We start from the raw sequence: 18,949 nt of genomic DNA, 5'->3' as shown, positions 1-18,949 counted from the left end.
TTAGTGTCGAGTCTACTGTTGTCCGATGAAGCGCTCCATCATGCAAAACATACACATGTTAGGCCTATATAGCTAGAAAAAGAGTATAACAATATTAGCCTACGTACCCTACACCACAACAACCAATACAAACAATATCCATTGTGAATGTTGTGCATTCGTTTTCACTGACAGTTTCAGCGTTGATGATTCGCGCCAACCTATTTCTGTAATTTCTACAAAACGCCATAATATGGCAAGGATTTAAGCACGTTCTACATTCATCGTCATTAAAATAAACTCATGCGAATTCACTTGTAAAAAGCCTTACTTTGTCGATGATATTGTGGCGCTCCCAATATAAATGTCGTTTATTAGATTTGTTCGAACGTAGACCAGCCCCAGCCCCACATGCGCGACGTCACTGTCACACGCTCAAAACGCTAATCCGACGTGCGCCTGCATGCAGGATAAGCCCGATTTATGCGTCGTCCTAGGACGGTGTCACTCGCCCAAAATAGCCGATGTACAAGCTCACATGGGGGTCTATAATCAATAATCATCAGTTGTTGTTGTTGTAATTCTGGTTTTCTGGTTTTATCCTCTTTGCAGATATTGTATTGGCCTGTAGGCGAATCCTCTCATTATTCTTATTAATAAGGATAATAAGAGGATTGAAAACGGTCACATATATCCTATCAATGTGACTGTGATTTAAATTGTAAACTCAAAGCCCAGGGGTCTTCAAAACGGGCCCAGGACCCCTAGGGGGCCACCAGAGTTACTACAGGGTGGGTGGGTCACCAAATCTGGGTGTGATATATATATATATACTGTACAGTATAACCCTTGCATCCCTATCTTAAGGAGAACCTTATTCAAAACTAGCAGATCTATACAAGCTCACAACGCCTCACACTACAAGGCGTCGTGAGCTTGTAGATCTGCTATAGTTTTGGCAAAGACGTTTGGTGTAGAGGGAAAAAAGAGAAGACCACAGAGTAAAACGTCACTTGAATCAAAGTTAAACACAACATTGATGTGCTGTCAAACAAGAAGCTATATCTATATGACATATACAAAAGAGGTTAATCTGCAACACAACCCTGCTTCATCTGTCTCTCTCCGCAGCTAAGGGGTCCTTGGGCTGAACAACGTTGCAGACCCCTGTATATGTGAGAGGTGGACAGGGTATACCCATGTGCCTATCCCATGACTTTCATACTGCCTCTAATAACGATGCAGCCTGTAAATGCTGCGGCGTGCTGCCGGCCTCACTCACATGACTACGGGTCATGAGCATGCAGCTTGGACAAACTAGGCCAGTGTGTTACTCAACCTCTTTAATGTGCAAGGAAGGACCCCCGGTTTGATATGCAATTATTATCAGACCCCATTATTATTATTATATTATTATTGGACCCCCATTTGAAAACATATGCCAGGGACCCCATAAGAGAAGATTTGTACGGCTCTAGCAGTTATTCGCAACCATCATTGTAATTTCAAGGACCCCCAGTTTGACATGCATTAGGCTACGGAGTACGGACCCCCCATTTAATGGCATTTCTATCTCTGGGATCGAAGAGATAATTAACTCTGTTAATTTAACTCTGTGGGTGTACAAATGGGACCCCCTTAGGGTCCTTTTGGTTTCATTTGTTACAGACCCATCAGGGTCCATTTGGTTCCAAACGATCATTTAGCTGGGGACCACCTGGAACTCCTTCAAGGACCCCTGGGGTCCCCTGACCCCATTTTGAGAACCACTGCTTTAACAAGGAGTCACAGCTCTGCTTGTCAAACAGTATAGGTGTCCTACTACAGGAGGGTCTATCTCTACTAGAGGGAGGCCACCTCCAAAACCATGTCCATGTTATTAACATGGTCTACTTTACCATTCAGATTGATTACAAATAACCTTTTGTTCATTAAAATAAGTTCTGCATTGCAGGAGCTTGACAGAACATAAAACTATGAATCACTTTCCATAAAAGGCGTATAAGCTAATAGTTCTGAAATCAATCAATAACCGTATCCTCCATGGCTTATTTGCATACTCCACTGGGGTATAAGGGTATAAAGATGCGTGAGATTTCCACAACATATTCAAAACACATGCACAATCAGCCAATAATATTACTAATATATGCTGACAAATATTTTCAAGATATAATATGTACAAGATGCAAATAGTAGGTTACAGACTTGAAATGAATGATACAATGTCTACAGGTGATTTCTTGACCCACACATGCCTTCCAAAATGGAGCCCACCCGACTGTTCTGTGTATAGGGGACCATGCATGACACACACACACACACACACACACACACACACACACACACACACACACACACACACACACACACACACACACACACACACACACACACACACACACACACACACACACACACACACACACACACACACACACACACACACACACACACACACACACACAGAGCAAGGGGGTGCTCAGGATTCTAGGGACACTGGTACAAGGCAGACTCCTCACCCATGCAGTACTTCGGTACAAGTCGGAACGTACCTCAAGACCCTGGTACAACCAGAATCCAGAGCGGAGCGAGGGAATGAACGTCTGAAAGACACACAGAACAACTGTTCAACTCCAATACATTCACATACTCACCAGCACCTCTCACATAAAAAAATAATTTCTACTAATTAAACTGAGTACGTCTCACATAGGATCATTTCTACTAACTGAACTGAGGAACTCTGCACTACGACATTAACCATAATTGTGTTCTAGGACAGAAACTAAATATCACTGGTTACAGTATCACTCAATGCTGATATCTGTGTTGTTGCACCTACAAGACAATAGTGATGGACTCAGCCCACACTGCCACGCCCTGTACTTTGCTCAGCCAATCAAATAATCTCTATGGGGTGATCAGCCAATCACAAGCCAATGTTTGTGTTCACACAAACCCGGAAAGCTGGGCATAGGAGAGGCTAGCACCTAAAAAAACACCTAAACAACTAAATAAAACCACAGTCCTGGAGCTGTCTGGACTGCAGTGTCTGAACTCTGAACTGAACACTGTTGCCAAGTATTGGGAAAATAGAAATGTGATCAAATAAAGATACATCGTTCAGTACCAAAACATTTAACTAAATAAAAATAACAATGATTGTCCTGCACCTATATAAATAGTTAAATACATGAATAAAACATTTATAAAAAGATGAACGAATAAAATAAATAAATGAAAAATTATTAATTCATGAATACATTTAAAATAATCAATAAAATAAAAGTAAATAAAAATGGATAAAACACGAAGTGCCCTGGATGCCCCCAGTTGATAAAAAATGTAACTCAAAACAGAAAGCGCACTGTTTCATTGCTGGTTTTTTTCCGGATCTTCTGTGGTGATTGAACACTGCAAAGTATAACATATAACAAAAGTTTTAAACTAAACATTGTAAATGTGAAACAAATCAATACTGAGCGACTGCAAAAGGCCTAAAGCTTCCTCAAGTACTTGTGTCCCTTACTCTGACTGCCATCAAACCCATAGCCTGGGGGTGGGTCAGAGCTGGCAGGACACACACTCATCCTATGTTCAGAAAATGTTGTGCTATATGTGGTATCGCCGACCATTTTCTCACCTTCCACCCCACTGTGGTTAGCTGGCTTAAAGCTCATACTAGGCTTCATTTCATGGGCTGTGTAGTCATGGCTGTATGAAGTGACGCCCTGGAGGGGCTCACGGCTGGCCTTGTACACGTCTGGAGGCCTCAAGTAGCGTGGCTCCATTTGAGGGGTAACGAACGCCAACTGGTTGCTGGTCACACCATCAAAGGAACCGCCTGAGGCCTTCAGGTTGTTGATGGGTCTAAAACCTTTGCGAAGTTCCATAGGTCTGGGTTCAAAATCCTCCTGGTATTTGGTTGTACCTTCAAACCTGCTCGAGGGAAGCTTGGAGTTGAGTTGAGGCACAACACTTTCCCTCCTAGTTGTTTGCCAATTCCTGAAAGAATCTTTATGAGTAGTGAGGTCCTGGAGGGGCACAGTGCTGGGCTTGTACACGTCTGGGGGTCTCAGGTAGCGAGGCTCTGGTTGATGGGCGACATAAGACAGCTGGTTGCTGGTAACACCATCAAAGGAACCGCCTGAGGCTTTCAGGTTGGTAATGGGTTTGAAACCTTTGCGAAGTTCCATAGGTCTGGGTTCAAAATCCTCCTGGTATTTGGTTGTACCTGCAAACCTGCTCGAGGGAAGCTTGCAGTTGAGTTGAGGCACAACACTTTCCCTCCTAGTTGTTTGCCAATTCCTAAATGAATCTTTATGAGTAGTGAGGTCCTGGAGGGGCACAGTGCTGGGCTTGTACACCTCTGGGGGTCTCAAGTAGCGTGGCTCTGGTTGATGGGCGACATAAGACACCTGGTTGCTGGTCACGCCATCAAAGCGTTCGTCTGAGAACTTCAGATTGGTCATGGGTTTAAAGGCCTTCCGAGAGTCCGTAGACCCGCCCATAAAATCCTCCTGGTATTTGGTCTTGGAACCTTCCTGGGAATTCTGAAAACTAATAGTTGTAGGCATTTGGGGACAGCGGTGACGGCCGCATTGACATACTGTGCATCTACATGTCATGCTGCAAAGCAGGTTGAAGGTTCATGATCAGGTCTCCTTAACCGATCTCTAGTTGTATTCTCCTGTGCATACTGAATGACCTGCCCAGCACATGTGCTATATATGGTCTGCAGTGATGTATGACGATTGATGATGTCATTGAGGATGGCCGGGAACCGTTGATGGAAAAGCAAGAATCTGACAGCAAAATTAGAATGAGCATCCACAGCTATGCAAGATACAGTAGGTGGAAAATGGGTGAAGTGGCCCATTTAACATAATAGGTATTTAATGTATAAGGAACAGTTTGTTCTTCGGGACTTTCAGGATAATGGCAGATTTTTTCTATGCTTTTTAATAGAGCCATAGTGGGAGGAAAAAGCCCAGATTTATGTACATAACAATTATAATAATCCAAATAATAATTTCAGATGTTTTAGATGTTGAAATGAGCCAATATACTGTAAGTGGCAGAGGGAGAGAGGTGTCATCAGACATTATGCAACACTCTCCACAGGATTGCCACCCCAGGCTCCTCATTGGCTGGAACAGTTGATTTGAATTTGCGCAAGCAGCATTTTACAATGCAATCATGGGGAGTGTGGTTGGCTATATATATAGGCAATTTGATACATATTATGATCACCTGAATGGTGCCAATAATTGCAATACAAATGCAACACATGTACACACCACACAACCCAAAGTCTGCACGTACTTTGGGTATGTCATCCCCAAACGAACAGGTATGGACTAGTAATAATAATTGTACGGTAAGCTAGTCTGATTTAGTGCATATTACAAAACATCTCCTGTTGGTCACTTTCAAATGTGTTACCGCAGTCTATTCAGTCTTATTCTCACACAGTTATTTTGTCAACCAACCATTATCATTCCCACAACATCACATATGGTCTGACAGCTAGACTCTACCGCAGACTGCTGGACCAATCAGGGCCACATTTTGTGTGCACACTGTCACTAGGCTAACGAAGAATACACCCCACTAACCCTTTTATGACACAATCTATATTTTTGAAATATTAATTTCTACATGTTTTAATCACTTAATGGAGGCTCATCGAGACCCAGATTTGCCAACTGTGGCACAGATGATGTAGGCTGAATTACATAAATGATTATATGATCATATACCATAACTAGAAATGCACTCTATCGAGGTGCCAAGGGCCAACTTGTGCCTTGCACACAAGTATACCCTACATACATACATACATACATACATGCATTCCAAATTTTCCACTTTACCTCCCAAGCCCCCACAGCCACATACACTCCATTTCAAACCCCGCAAATTCATCAACAACCCCCATAGTCACACTTCCTCCCCCATCACGGACCCTCTGTCTCTGACCACACCCAATATAGTCTACATCATCACCTGCACACAATGTCATAAACACTACATAGGAGAAACCGGACACACACTAGAAACACGACTCAAACAACACTTATATCACATCAAACGAGCAGACATACACACAACCCTATACACACACTTTCAATCCCATTCTATCGCTAACCTCATCATTTCAGGTCTGGAATGTGGAGTCCGATGGACCAGTGGACAGCGGAAACTCATGGAGCACAGATGGATTAAAAAACTACTAACTATAACACCCACTGGTCTTAATGAAAGAAGTTGATTTTTATCTCTTTCTGTTCTTTTATCTGTCCAATCAATAAATGGTTTCCAGGCCTTGCTGTGAACTTTTACTCCTTTATGGTTTTAGGTTGTTTTATTACTGTCTACTTTTATATCCATTTTACCCTTGGGTTTTAGAGGACATTTCGGACATTGGTTTAGGTATGCGGTCTAGCTTAACTTGGACTCAGGGGGGTGGACGCCTCTGCCTTGCGTAGTCCCCAGTGAATAGGCATTTTGCCCTTCACTGGTAACCTTATTTTGGATTTGTTTTAAATATATGAAGGTTTTGTGGGCTGGGCTTTTTACTAAAAAGCCCCCCCGTTTAAATACTACACACATACATACATACATACCTACATACATACATTTCAGACGTTTTAGCAGTTTTTAAGGACCCACTTTTAGGCCAGTGCACCAGAGCAAGCTTTTGCCTTTTTTTAAACCCCACCCATTTTAACCAAATACATACATACATGCATACATACATACAATTTTAAAATACTACACACATACATAAATACCCACCTACATACATACATTTCAGACGTTTTAGCAGTTTTTGAGGGCCCACTTTTAGGCCAGTGCACCAGAGCAAGCTTTTGCCTTTTTTTAAACCCCACCCATTTTAACCAAATACATACATACATACATACTTATGGAGTCATACGTCATAGATGTCATATAGTAGATAGTCAGCCACAAGAAGACGACGACGTGAAGCCATGCTGTTATTAGACCACATCTTGCGTTCTTTGTTCATTTGGTTATTACATATGGTAAGAGTACACTAGATAATGGGGTTGCATTGAAATGTTTTACGCTGCAGTTAAGTTAATCAGGAAAGCAAATGTTGATATGAAGGTAAGGGCAGAACATAGAACCCGGGAACATAGGGATGACTAGCATTCAAACCGTATATTTTATGATGCACCAGCAGGCCAGCTGGCTAAACAGTTGTATACATTGTTCCTGCACACATACACTTGCTGCCAACTTGAACCCTATCGTTATGTCACCATTAACAGCCAATTAGGGACCACTGAGGACAGGCCTACAAGCCCTACATACATACTACATACGTAGCCAACCACAGTACTTGCACACTCTGCTAGAGTAAGTAATAATCCAATTTAGTTTGTGAGGGGCTCTAGCCCATCCTATGCCCATTATACCCCATGGCGATGATTTGATTGGCTGAGCACGGAATGGCGATGATTTGATTGGCTGAGCAATGTACGTATTGAGGATAAAAAGTGAGGACAGAAAACAGACTCCACAAGTGATTAGCCTGATTGGACTTGAGGATAAAAGTGAAAAGTGAGGACGCCCATTGTGATTGGCCGGAATGTGATGACATTTGTATGATGATGTATGATAAGAGCACCCCTCATTTCACACGTGTGTGATTTTTGTATTATGCCTGACTCCATAAGAGTCAACGACAAGAATCAATTTACAGCTCTACTTATGAAGTGACAAATGACAGTGTAAAATTGCAGCTACCTTTGTCACTAATAAATGACCCCAAATAACCGGAGAAAAAAAAGCTTGTTCATTATCCAGCAACCATACAATGGGAAACGATATAGGAAAATCGTCCAGTGACCTAATAATCAGAATGACCCGACCGTAAACTCAAAGTGATTGTCACGTTAGTCCCAACACAGGCAATAAGGATAATATAACTGGCAGGTCGCAGGGATAACAGAGGCATCACAACAGATATAGCAGGGGTGAGGGCAAAATGTTAACGAGGTCAGTTGTGAAGAATATGGGGAGAACTTTGCATGTTCTCCCGGAGTTTCTTCCACTGGTTTCCTCCCACACCAAAAAGACCTGCGTGTTGGTGCTCCTGTCACATCCCTTGACACCAAGGGCTACTGGCATTGTTGGTCCCCAAGCACTGCATGGTGGCTACTTAGGATGGGTTAAATTGAGGACAAATTCCAAGTCAAACTGCACTCCAAAAGAGCTACTAGTGGCGCATGTGAAACGTCACATTAGGGGTGTTTCGGATATTGGCGGAATTTGTTTCTCACAGAGAGACCGTGTTACGTGGAGGCGAAAGGATGACGGGTGTTCAGTTTTAGTTCATAATACAGCAATGGGAATTGGATGGCTGGCCAGCTGTCAAGTCCACGCCACGGTTCCGTCCGCTTTTATCCTGTGGCTGGCTCTTAGGCAGTCTGTTCGCGATGGCCATGAAGATCTCGTTCACGTTTTTAGATGTCTTGGCCGACGTCTCCATGAACACCAAGGTGCTGTTGTCTGCATACGACTGGGCATCCTGGAAGTCCACCACTCTGCTGCCTTCGAGATCGGCCTTGTTGCCTGACAAGGCGATGACAATGTTGGGGCTACCTTTACTCTTCAGCTCCTTCACCCAGCTCTTGGCGCGCGCAAAGGACTCCTCGCTTGTGATGTCGTACACCACGAGGGCGGCTTGGGCCCCTCTGTAGTACATGGGCGCCAAGCTGTGGTATCGCTCCTGTCCCGCAGTGTCCCAGATGTCAAACTTCACCGTAGTATCGCCTAGATGCACATTCTGGGTCATGAAGGCTGCTCCCACTGTGCTGTCCTGGAACTCAGTGAACTTTTTGTTGACAAAACGGACAACAAGGCTTGACTTTCCCACTGCTGACTCGCCTAGGAGCACCAGCTTATACTGGCAGATGTTGCGCCCAGCGCTGGACCCATTGGGCCTCGTGGCTCTTCCCAGATTGGCGGTGGCTGACATCACAGTCAACAATACCGCATTGGTTTTATACTGTATATGCACCGGTTACTTTATGAGAGCAGGTGTACTTTTCAAGACATTATATACAGTAACTGTGCTCAGTTATTCTCTCCCACACTGAGCCAGCTGTCGCTACATATTTAGACCGCCACAGTGACGTCACAACATATGTCACCGAAAGATATAATACAAGACATCAATGAAAGCACCCTATTTAGATGACAAAGCTACACAAACCCGATCATATACCATGACTCACTAGCCTCTTTCGGAGTCAACCATCTATAAGAGGAAGTGAATAGCAGTGGAATCGGGCTGACGCGTTATGGAGTCATGGTCACATGAAGTCAGAGATCCACCAGGAGCCACGTTGATATTAGTCCAGATTAGATTACGAATATCTAACATGGTTGTTTTCTAACCATTATTGCTATTTTTGAGCAGTGCTAACAGCTCCAACATGTGACTTTGTGTGTACGGGTGTATAGACTATTAGTCGGTAGCAGCACACCTACTGTGGTTACTGCGTGTATACATCATCATCATGATAAAAGGCAGCGCTCACTTTACACGATTGTGATTTTTATATTATACTGTTTGCACTGCTCATTTCTTGATTTAGATTGATCCTAGATTCCTATTTCTATGCATTTGATGTATTACCTTGCGTTTTCCTTGCTTACTGTGAAATTGCTCTGGATTAAGAGTGTCTGCTAAATGCCTACATTGTAAACTACACAGGTACACAACTACACTGCATGTCTTTAACTATTATGCTCATTTTGCTTTCTCTCGCACACTGAGCAACTTGTCCGATAACATATTATACCTATAAAGCCATGCGCCTTTTATACCCATACTGCATATAGAGATCTCCAAACTCTCCAAACTCTCCCAACTAAATCATATTGAGAGTATAGTAAAAATATATGATTCTAGGTATTCCTGCAGTTACGCAACTCCATTCCAATTTTGTGTGACATGTTCATTCCCTGCACTCCCATGCATGATGTGAGAATGTTTTTGTTACTAGCATGCTGGCATAAAAAAAATATCAGAATATATAATATTCAGAAACCTAGAGACACATTTTTTTCCCTTTCTTGAGTTCCATTTATTTGTGTGTAACTTGATTTGTATATTAGTTCACAATGGCACAGATGAACATTGTGCCATTGTGCATGGTGCCAACCCAAGAAACCAAATTCTATAACATTCTATATTTCAGTTAGATACTTCAGCTTAAATTAAATGAACCATTTCCCATGTATTGCAACATTCAGTTTGGCGGTGTGACTGTGCTCCTGTGATATTACAGATTACCTGCGCAAGCACAGAATCTGACGCGGGAAGCGAACGCAGCTCGTACATATTATACATACAGAGAACAGAACACCTCCTGCCTTCCGTGCCTACCTGAACTATGGATACCCTGGATTGTATAGGGAATATTTAACAAGTTTGTGCGCCTCACATCTAGAGCTCGCCATGTGGCCCTCACACCCACTGTACGTCGCACTGTAAATCCGACCAATATGAGTCACCATGACTCTTTTGTTTTTGTCTGTCTACCTGTGTCCCTTTTATGCACATATATGAAGATCCATGATGTTCATCAGTACATGCCCATATGTGGGTATGCGCCAATTGAATTGACTCCCATGCACGCACGCATGCACGCACACGCACATACGGTTGAAAACAAAACAAAAACAGCAGAGCTGCAATGTGTTGTAGTGACTAACACGGCTGACTTGAGCCATGCAAAAAAAAGAAGAAAAAAGAAGAAAAGGCTTGTTCGTTTTGTGAACAGTACATCATCAATGATCAAGGTTTCATTCATCACTAACGTACAAGCAACAAAATGTTGTTAAGTCTTGTTCCGCAAAACTATCTCTCAGATGCCACTCTGGATGTGTCTAGGGAACTACTAACATATCTTGAACAATATCGTGTCAGAGAATCTCAGGCCAATATGCTTTTAAGGACATTTTGTGTTCTGTAAATGTAAAATGTGCACTGTTCAGAGCATATGTCACCCCCCTGTATACAGCCCATCTAGGGTCCTCTTACAGAATGAAAAGCATGAACAGCTAAGAGTGGTAACGATTCCATGAGATTACTTCTATGTGTTCCTAGGTGGCATATAGTGCCAGTGACTTTAAATTACTTCTGTTGGTGTGCCCACCTGTGAGGATAAAATGTAATGCAGCGCCTAGATGTGTCTAACAACAGCATCATAGTGGCACCAACAACCCCAATGAAGAGCTGTCCAGGCTGCGCGAGCACTGGCTCAGCAGCCTGCTGCTGATTAGGTAGGATGGCACCAGAGTGTAGAGTAGGAGAGTAGCGACACGCTTTGATCTCGCCGCAAAGCGAGTGCCTATGGGCTATAGTTCCAAACATTGCTCCTATGGCTGGAACTATCCCATTGTGATAGAATGTAGCACTTCCGCATTCCATTGTTACAATGGGAGTCAACGCTAGTGTCGCCACTCTCTTACTATATTACTCTGAATGGCACTATAGCACTTTTATTGCACTATTGTACTTCCCTCGTACATGTCTCTTACGTTATCATATATTAATTTCATGTGTTATGGACTTCATGTCTGAGATTATATATATATACTTGTCCATACCCGTATAACGATTTTTTTTTTTTTTCTGATGAAAATGTTGAATGAGGTGAATTTAGTTTAGTGCATCGTGAGTACATTTCACCCAGGGTCGGTCCTCTATCTTTCTTCTGTCAGTAATAACTAAAATAAATAAATAGATAGAAACATTGATCTACTTACACATTTTCGTGTCGAATCAGTCCTCAAATTTGAGCAAGGAACATCTGCCACTAAATATATATAACGGGTGTCCCCTGTGGCATACCCGTTATGTGATGCTCAGTCAATCACAGCGCAGAATGGCACACCTTTCAGCCAATCACAACAGCCAATCACAGCAATCACGGCAATTCCGTCCTCAAATTCCTGCACCATACATGGTACTTTTTCCATCCTCAAATTACTAAAATTATTAGTTAAATATTATTAAGATATATAATTGTGAGGAACAAGTCATGCTACATCAAAATCTATAGAACAGGAGCTGGCTGCCACGTTATTTCCTCCCCAGTAGGTATGCCACTAGCACCATGCAGACTTGAGCCCCCTTTCACGACTTGAGCTTTTTCATGCGTCCACATCCACCTGGGGTCCCCTGAGATTTGTGTTTCTGTGAAGAGTCAGTGTTTGGGCTGAGCTTCTTGCTGCTTACACAGCCATCTGGGGTCATCTCAGATTTCCGTTTCTGTGCCGAGCCAGTCTTTGGGCCTTGCTTCGTCTCCTCCACCTTATCTCTCTCCTCCAGCTCCATGTTCTCTTTCTCTATAAGATTGATCAGGGTCATACATCGCCTATGGAGCTCCATGGCCGTCTTGGACTTGAGGAACCAGTCAAAGCGAAACTGTGATGACTTGCGGACAGACTGCCGCAGCTCATCATACACTTTGTTCTTGTTGATGCCCAGCTTGTGCAGCATGCATATGAGAAAGCGGTCCTCCTCCTCTGTGTAGTGCTGCTTACCCTTCTTGGTGCCGTAGGAGATATGCAGCTGGTGGAATGGAGCCTTGTAGCATCCAATCTTGAAGTCGAGAGCCTTCTTAGTCCTTATCCTCTTCTGGATCTTGGCCTCTCCTCTTTCGATCTGAGCCATGATCTTATCGATGCCCTGCAGCTTATTGCAACACTCCCAAAAAACATCATAATATTCCTTGACTTCTTCGTGCGTTTTTCTCTTCACCTCTCTGGCAATGTTGTCGATGTCGTCTCTCCCCCACTTCTCATTGGCTCTAATGAACTGATTGAAGTCATGTTTGTTCCACATGGTGAAACCCTGTGAGAGGAGCTTCTCCTTCTCCTCTAGCTCCTCACCCGTCAGGGCCTCAGCCATGTAAATTTTGGCCTGTTCCTCCTTTTGGTGCTGAGCGGAGTTTTGCATCTCTGGGTCACAAGGAACCTTGTAGCCAATGGACTTCCTATAATATTGATTCTCTTTCTCAAGGAGCTGAAAGAGATGGGGAGGAAAGAACTGGAAGTCCTGGAGGTTGGGCTGCTTGGGAGCACGAATAACCTTGGTTGCTTTTGTCTCACTGTAGTTGTAGGAGTCCACAGCTTTCCTCTCTCTCTTGGGTAGCTCGATCCAGTGAGGGATGACCTTTTTCTTGTCCCTGTAGTCCTCTCCTTCAAAGTTGTAGACATTGGAGTTCTTCTCGGTGTCCATGATGAAGTTGCTCAGAGAGCTCTCATCCAGCTTGGACATGCCCTCCTTCATCTCCAAAGTCTTCCTCTCACTCCTGTCCAGGATCATGCTAATGTCATCATCTGTGATCTCACTCTCCTTAGAGGAAAACACGTGTGTGGCCCCGTGGCGAATGATGGAAAGCATCTCATCCTTGCCCACCTTGTTCGTGCTGGGGCCCACTAGTTTTCCCTGTTGGATGACAATGGAGTCGAGGCGGAGTTTCATCTCAGCTCTCTCCACAATCCTCTGCTCCACAGTGTTCTCTGTGATAAAGCGGAAAACACGCACCTGCTTCTGCTGACCGATCCTATGAGCTCTGTCCATGGCCTGTTGGTCAACTTGTGGATTCCAGTCGGAGTCATAAAGGATGACTATGTCAGCAGTGGCCAAGTTAATACCCAGGCCTCCAGCCCTGGTACTCAACATGAAGATAAACTTACTGCTGTTAGGCTCGTTGTATGCATTGATGGAGACCTGTCTCTCCTCGTGTGGAGTCTGTCCATCCAGACGACAGTAGCCGTAGTTCCTCCATATGCAGTAGTCCTCCAGTATATCCAACATCCTTGTCATTTGACTGAAGATTAGCACACGAGAACCCTGCTCCTTCAACTTAGGAAGCAGCTTGTCCAGCACTGCCATCTTTCCGCTGTTGGCCACCAGGTGGAGATCAGTAGTGTAGGGGGGTCCGGGTTCGGCTCCATCAAACAGGTAGGGATGGTTGGAGCACTTCCTTAGCTGCATAAGAATGTTCAGCAGACGCATCTTGTCCATCCTCCCTGTAGAGTTCAGGATATCGATGTCTTTCATCAGAATATTGGTGTACCACTCTCTCTGCAGCTTGCTCAGGCCAACATAGATCTTAATCTCTTTCTTAGGAAGCAAAGATTTCTCTACATCGGCTTTGATACGGCGGAGCAAGAAGGGACGCAGGACAGTGTGAAGACGCTCCACCAGCGTTGTATCACCCAGGCAGTTCTTTGTGTCAAACCAGGAGTCAAAGTCCTCCGAGGAGTTGAAGACGTCAGGCAGCAGGAAGTTGAGCAGAGCCCACAGCTCATGGAGGTTGTTCTGCAGGGGTGTTCCAGTCAACAAGACACGATTGGTAGTCTTGAACTCGCGCACAATTTCCGACAGCTTTGACTTCTCATTTTTGATCCTGTGAGCCTCGTCAATGACCAGGTACCGCCAGTTGAACTTCTTCAAGACGGCCTTCTCTATGATGAGTATCTCATAGGAGGTGACGCACACGTCCCACTCCCCTGGTAGCAACTTGTCTTGGATCAGGGTTGCCCTCTCATCTTTATCTCCGATGAGGCATATGGCACGAAGAGATGGCACCCAGCGCTTGAACTCCTCTATCCAATTGTTAAGGGTGGACTTGGGCACCAGCACCAAGTGGGGTCCAGGGATGTTTTTGTAGTGCTTCATGTAGCCCAGCAGGGAGATCGTCTGCAGGGTCTTCCCCAAACCCATTTCATCTGCGAGAATGCCATTGAGTCCATTCTCAAACAGGGAGATGAGCCAGTTAAGACCACGGACCTGGTAGTCTCTCATTTTGCCCCCTTTGACATAGGAAGGGGACTCGTCAAAGCGTGTGCATATGTTAGTGGTGCTGATGCTCTCCTTTAGAAGTTCTGCATCCCCCTCTTGCTCTGAGCGATGCTGACGGTTACATCCAGGAGAGATGAGAGAGCGTCCTGGTTTAATCTTCAGTGGAGAGGTGGGGGTCTCCTGTGCTGCTGGTTGGATGAAATGAGCAAACAGCTGAGTTTGTTTCAGCAGGTATTCAAATCTGTTCTCTCTCTTCTCTTCATAGGCTTCGGCTTCTTCCTTGGTCCATGATGATACTAACCTCTTTCCAGCCTCAGATTTCTTCGACATTTTGGCAAAATGTACCGTTTCCAATAAATTGCTTATGAGATCTGAGGTCTGTGCAGCTCCGTTGAAGGGACACTGTGGATGGTCCTGGGATGAATAGATTCTAATGAAAAACACAAAATCATCACTTGCAAAATACATGTTATATAGCTGCACCACCATAGTGACATCACACATATGTCACTGAAACATTGCCCAAATGTGGCGTCATAGATATGTCATAGTTGGGGGGGGGGGGGGGGGTCTTATGCTGTTTGTTTATTTCTACCTACCCATATATGGGCATAAAAGGGACACACCCTTTTATGCCCATATATGGGGATATCTGTTACTGTCAGTCCTTGTCCCTTTTATGCTCATATATGGAGATTCCTGATGTCATCAGTATAATTGGAATGCCCATATATGGGCATATTGTCTGGACACCTGGATACAGGGGCGCTGACTTCTTTGCGTGCGTTGCGACGGCCACCAGAGCCGACTCAGCGCTGTTCAAGTTGCGTACCGATAGGCACAGAATAGTAAATATTAGTCCTCCCGACTTTCCATGCCGACATAATGCAAAATGCACTGGTAACATATGAATTGACTGACACCTGTGGGTTGGGCTTGCTGGATGCATGGTCAAACCCCTTGTATATCTGTCAGAACCAGCTGATGGCTGATTTCACATGTGCTGGAAAAGTGATGCATGTGCATACTCTCTACTAGACAACTTGCTTGACATTGTAGGAGTTATCTTATTCCAGAAGGTGGCAGTAGTGCATCACAAAGTAGCAGCTAGGTCTCAGCCAGGTCAGTGCAGCTAAACTAAGAATCTATTTGGCTAAAATCCCCTGTGGAAACATGTGGCAGTGATGTGTGTCCCTGCCTGCCTGGACCCTGAGCAAGACTCTCAGAAGGTTCAACCTTCCATGACCATCATCGTCCATCACCATTCTATCATCTCAGAATTATTTTACATCTGAAACATTTTCTAAATATTAATTTAAGCACATGCTACTTGTGTCTGATTTTACTTCAGTCATGCTAGTGTTAACCCCTAATTGCTCCCAAGTAGTTAATAGTTAACATTTGGGTAAATGCAGAGGTGAAATTTCAAGTATGTGCAAAATATACAGGGACAAAAAACACACCAAGGAGTAGGGACTATTATTAGCCTACTAATTATTTTCTATTACTTGCTTCATCCACTGTCTGCCTGTATGTTTTTAGTTTTTTTTACCCAGGGTAGTAGCTGAGCACAAGTGCTCATTTTCACCAACACCCTGCACACATAGAAACACACAGACAGACACACATATTAAAACCTGGGAGCTGACCAGTGCAACCACAGACTTATACTGTTGGCCACTAAGCAGCTCCACTAGAGCAGTAGAGGGTTCAGTGCCTTGCTCAAGGGCACTTCAGCGGTGTTGGGTGAATAATGACCAATCACTTCCCGAACCAGATTTTTCCTGCACGTCAGGGGAATCGAACCGGCAACCTTTTGGTTCGGGCGCTCCTCTAACCCTTAGGCCACCACTGCTAATGTTCTCAATGCGGATTACAATCTATTATCCTCTATATCCTCTAACTTTCAAGTATCAAAGTCTCACATTTAGCATAACCAGGCCGGGGTGTTATAATATGTTTTGCTCTTTCCTGGACAGATCAGCGTGAAACTTTGATGCACAATTCCAGTAGGACAAGGAAGCAGAAGCAGAAGCGTAGCGTCCATTGGGCCACTCGGGCACAGGCCCAGTCAATTGAGATCTTGCCCAGTCTAGATTCTGAAATACGAAAAAACAAGAAAAACAACAAAAGGTATAGCCTACATTGGCAGTAACCTTGCATCACTAGACTTTCTATCTGACCTCGGAATGACATTGGCAGCCCCTCACCTTGTGCATGTACACTTCTGTTCTAGCCGACGTGTCCAAAATCACACCAACCACAGCAAGCCGCCTGTTTTAAATGGTCCCCCATGGCTCATTAGCAAGTAGCCTCGGTGGCTCGGTCCCAGCCTTACTTATCTGCGAAGAGAAAAGCATAGGATACCACAATACCATGTAAAACTTATGGGCAAAGTAATGTATTAATTAGGCGCCTTCGACACTAACAAGGACACTTCGATACTAACTCTGGGGGAGCCCGCGTTTGAACTGGGAAACTTGCGGTTCTACCCCTGAGCCACTGCCGCCATACACCATTACTGTACTGTGCAGTGTGCACTACTCAGTAGTGTACCATTACTGTACACTATTACTGTACTGTACTGTACTGTACTGTACTGTACTGTACTGTACTGTACTGTCTGGTGCTCTTGACTTGGAGATCATCATCATCATCAACATCACAACCTTTATTCCAACTCGGAGTACAGTTGAGGGGCAGGCCATAATTTTCAATGTAGCTGAGATACAACATAATCATCAACAGAAATTGATATGACATTCAAGGATATGTGAACCAAGATGGTAAGTGGTTCCTAGGCCGGTTTATAGGAAACAGAAGTCCCCTAAAAATATGACGTTCCATAGAGTTAAATGTATTCTTGGTGGATACCTTTAAATATAGTGAATGGAATTGTATTCCTGGCCAGGTGGCTGCTACAACTCTGTGAATAGTGTCCCTGAGAGATCTCTTTTCCTTCAAACCTCCTAAAATGTCATGAGAGACACAATGAATAATCAGGATATCGCTGATTTAAACAGGTGTGTTATGGACGCCATGTGTAGCATATTCAATACAACATCCTCCTAATATGGAGAGCTAAAGAATGGATAAATAAATCAGGAAATAGATGGTTTCCTGGTGTTATGTGATATTATAATAACCCTTCCCAAAATAAATCATTGTTTGTTCACCATTAAGCATGTTATAGCCTAATGGTAGCACATATTTCTATTCATGGAAAGACAGGCAATGTGGCAAGATGCACAAACAATCTCTTATATTATGCAAGTTAGTGTGTAGATGGGGTGGAAAGTGTGGAGCATGCTGAACACAACTATACTGCACTCTTGTGGTCAAGATACAGAACAGCAAGCTTGCAGAGACTTCAAGTACAGTAGCATAATTATGCCATGATGATATTAAATTAGCCAATTTAGAGTGTGGATGTGGACTGTTCATGGCTGCACGTGTCAATAACCTTTTATTAACCTTATGTAACCGGATATAACAGCTAAATTACTCTGGACGTTATTTAGTGCCACACAGTGTTAATTTTGACAGCATTTAGTATTTAGTTGTCTTTTCAATTACATTTCATTTAGTTTCAGTCATAATCTGAAAGGTTTTAGTTTTAGTCTAGTTTTTACAGTATATCCACCCTCTCCTCCTTTTTAACCTTTTTGTAGTGCTCAGATCACCCCTCTCCTTTCAAATTATGAATGGGATTGTAATATTGACCCAACTAAAACCTTTAAGTAAATATTTGACAGAGTATTTATTGAATTGATCAACAGTATTTATACTTTGAATTACTGGGGTTACTTTGTTCATCACAGATGCTATTAATGTACATTATATTATCATTATAATATAATGTATTATACTTATAAATATTATGTTGTTGAGTGTTCCTCAAGTCAACAGTGTGGAAATTTGTTTTTCATGTCATCCCACCATCAAACATGTATACAGTATAGGCTACTATATACTGATTCAGAAGGTATTTGTAAAACCGGCCTCAAGGATTAAAGACTTAATAAGGCAAATAGTAGGAGCAACCTTGTTGTGTAAATCAACAGTGTGGAATGTGATTCTTTGTTACACAGAGGGCGGGTGAAC

General features: G+C 43.5%; 2 protein-coding genes across 2 annotated transcripts; both read right to left on the bottom strand.

Annotated features, from left to right (window-relative positions):
* Positions 1–8,344: 8,344 nt before the first annotated feature.
* On the bottom strand, positions 8,345–8,995 carry LOC308318610 (ras-related protein Rab-5A-like; the record flags this gene model as incomplete). Its single annotated transcript, XM_080768226.1, has 1 exon — positions 8,345–8,995. One exon carries the CDS (start codon positions 8,993–8,995, stop codon positions 8,345–8,347), a length of 651 nt encoding a protein of 216 aa, XP_080624352.1.
* A 3,171-nt stretch (positions 8,996–12,166) lies between these two features.
* Positions 12,167–15,175, bottom strand: LOC308318609 (SWI/SNF-related matrix-associated actin-dependent regulator of chromatin subfamily A member 5-like; the record flags this gene model as incomplete). The annotated part of the gene is made up of 1 exon (XM_080768225.1): positions 12,167–15,175. One exon carries the CDS (start codon positions 15,173–15,175, stop codon positions 12,167–12,169), a length of 3,009 nt encoding a protein of 1,002 aa, XP_080624351.1.
* Positions 15,176–18,949: the final 3,774 nt, after the last annotated feature.

The sequence above is a fragment of the Protomyctophum bolini genome (genome assembly GCF_963924005.1).
Source record: "Protomyctophum bolini genome assembly, chromosome: 7".
In the NCBI taxonomy this organism is placed as follows: Eukaryota; Metazoa; Chordata; class Actinopteri; order Myctophiformes; family Myctophidae; genus Protomyctophum; species Protomyctophum bolini.
The sequence above is the reverse complement of the archived record's forward strand: the minus strand, read 5'-3'. Positions and strand labels throughout refer to the sequence as shown.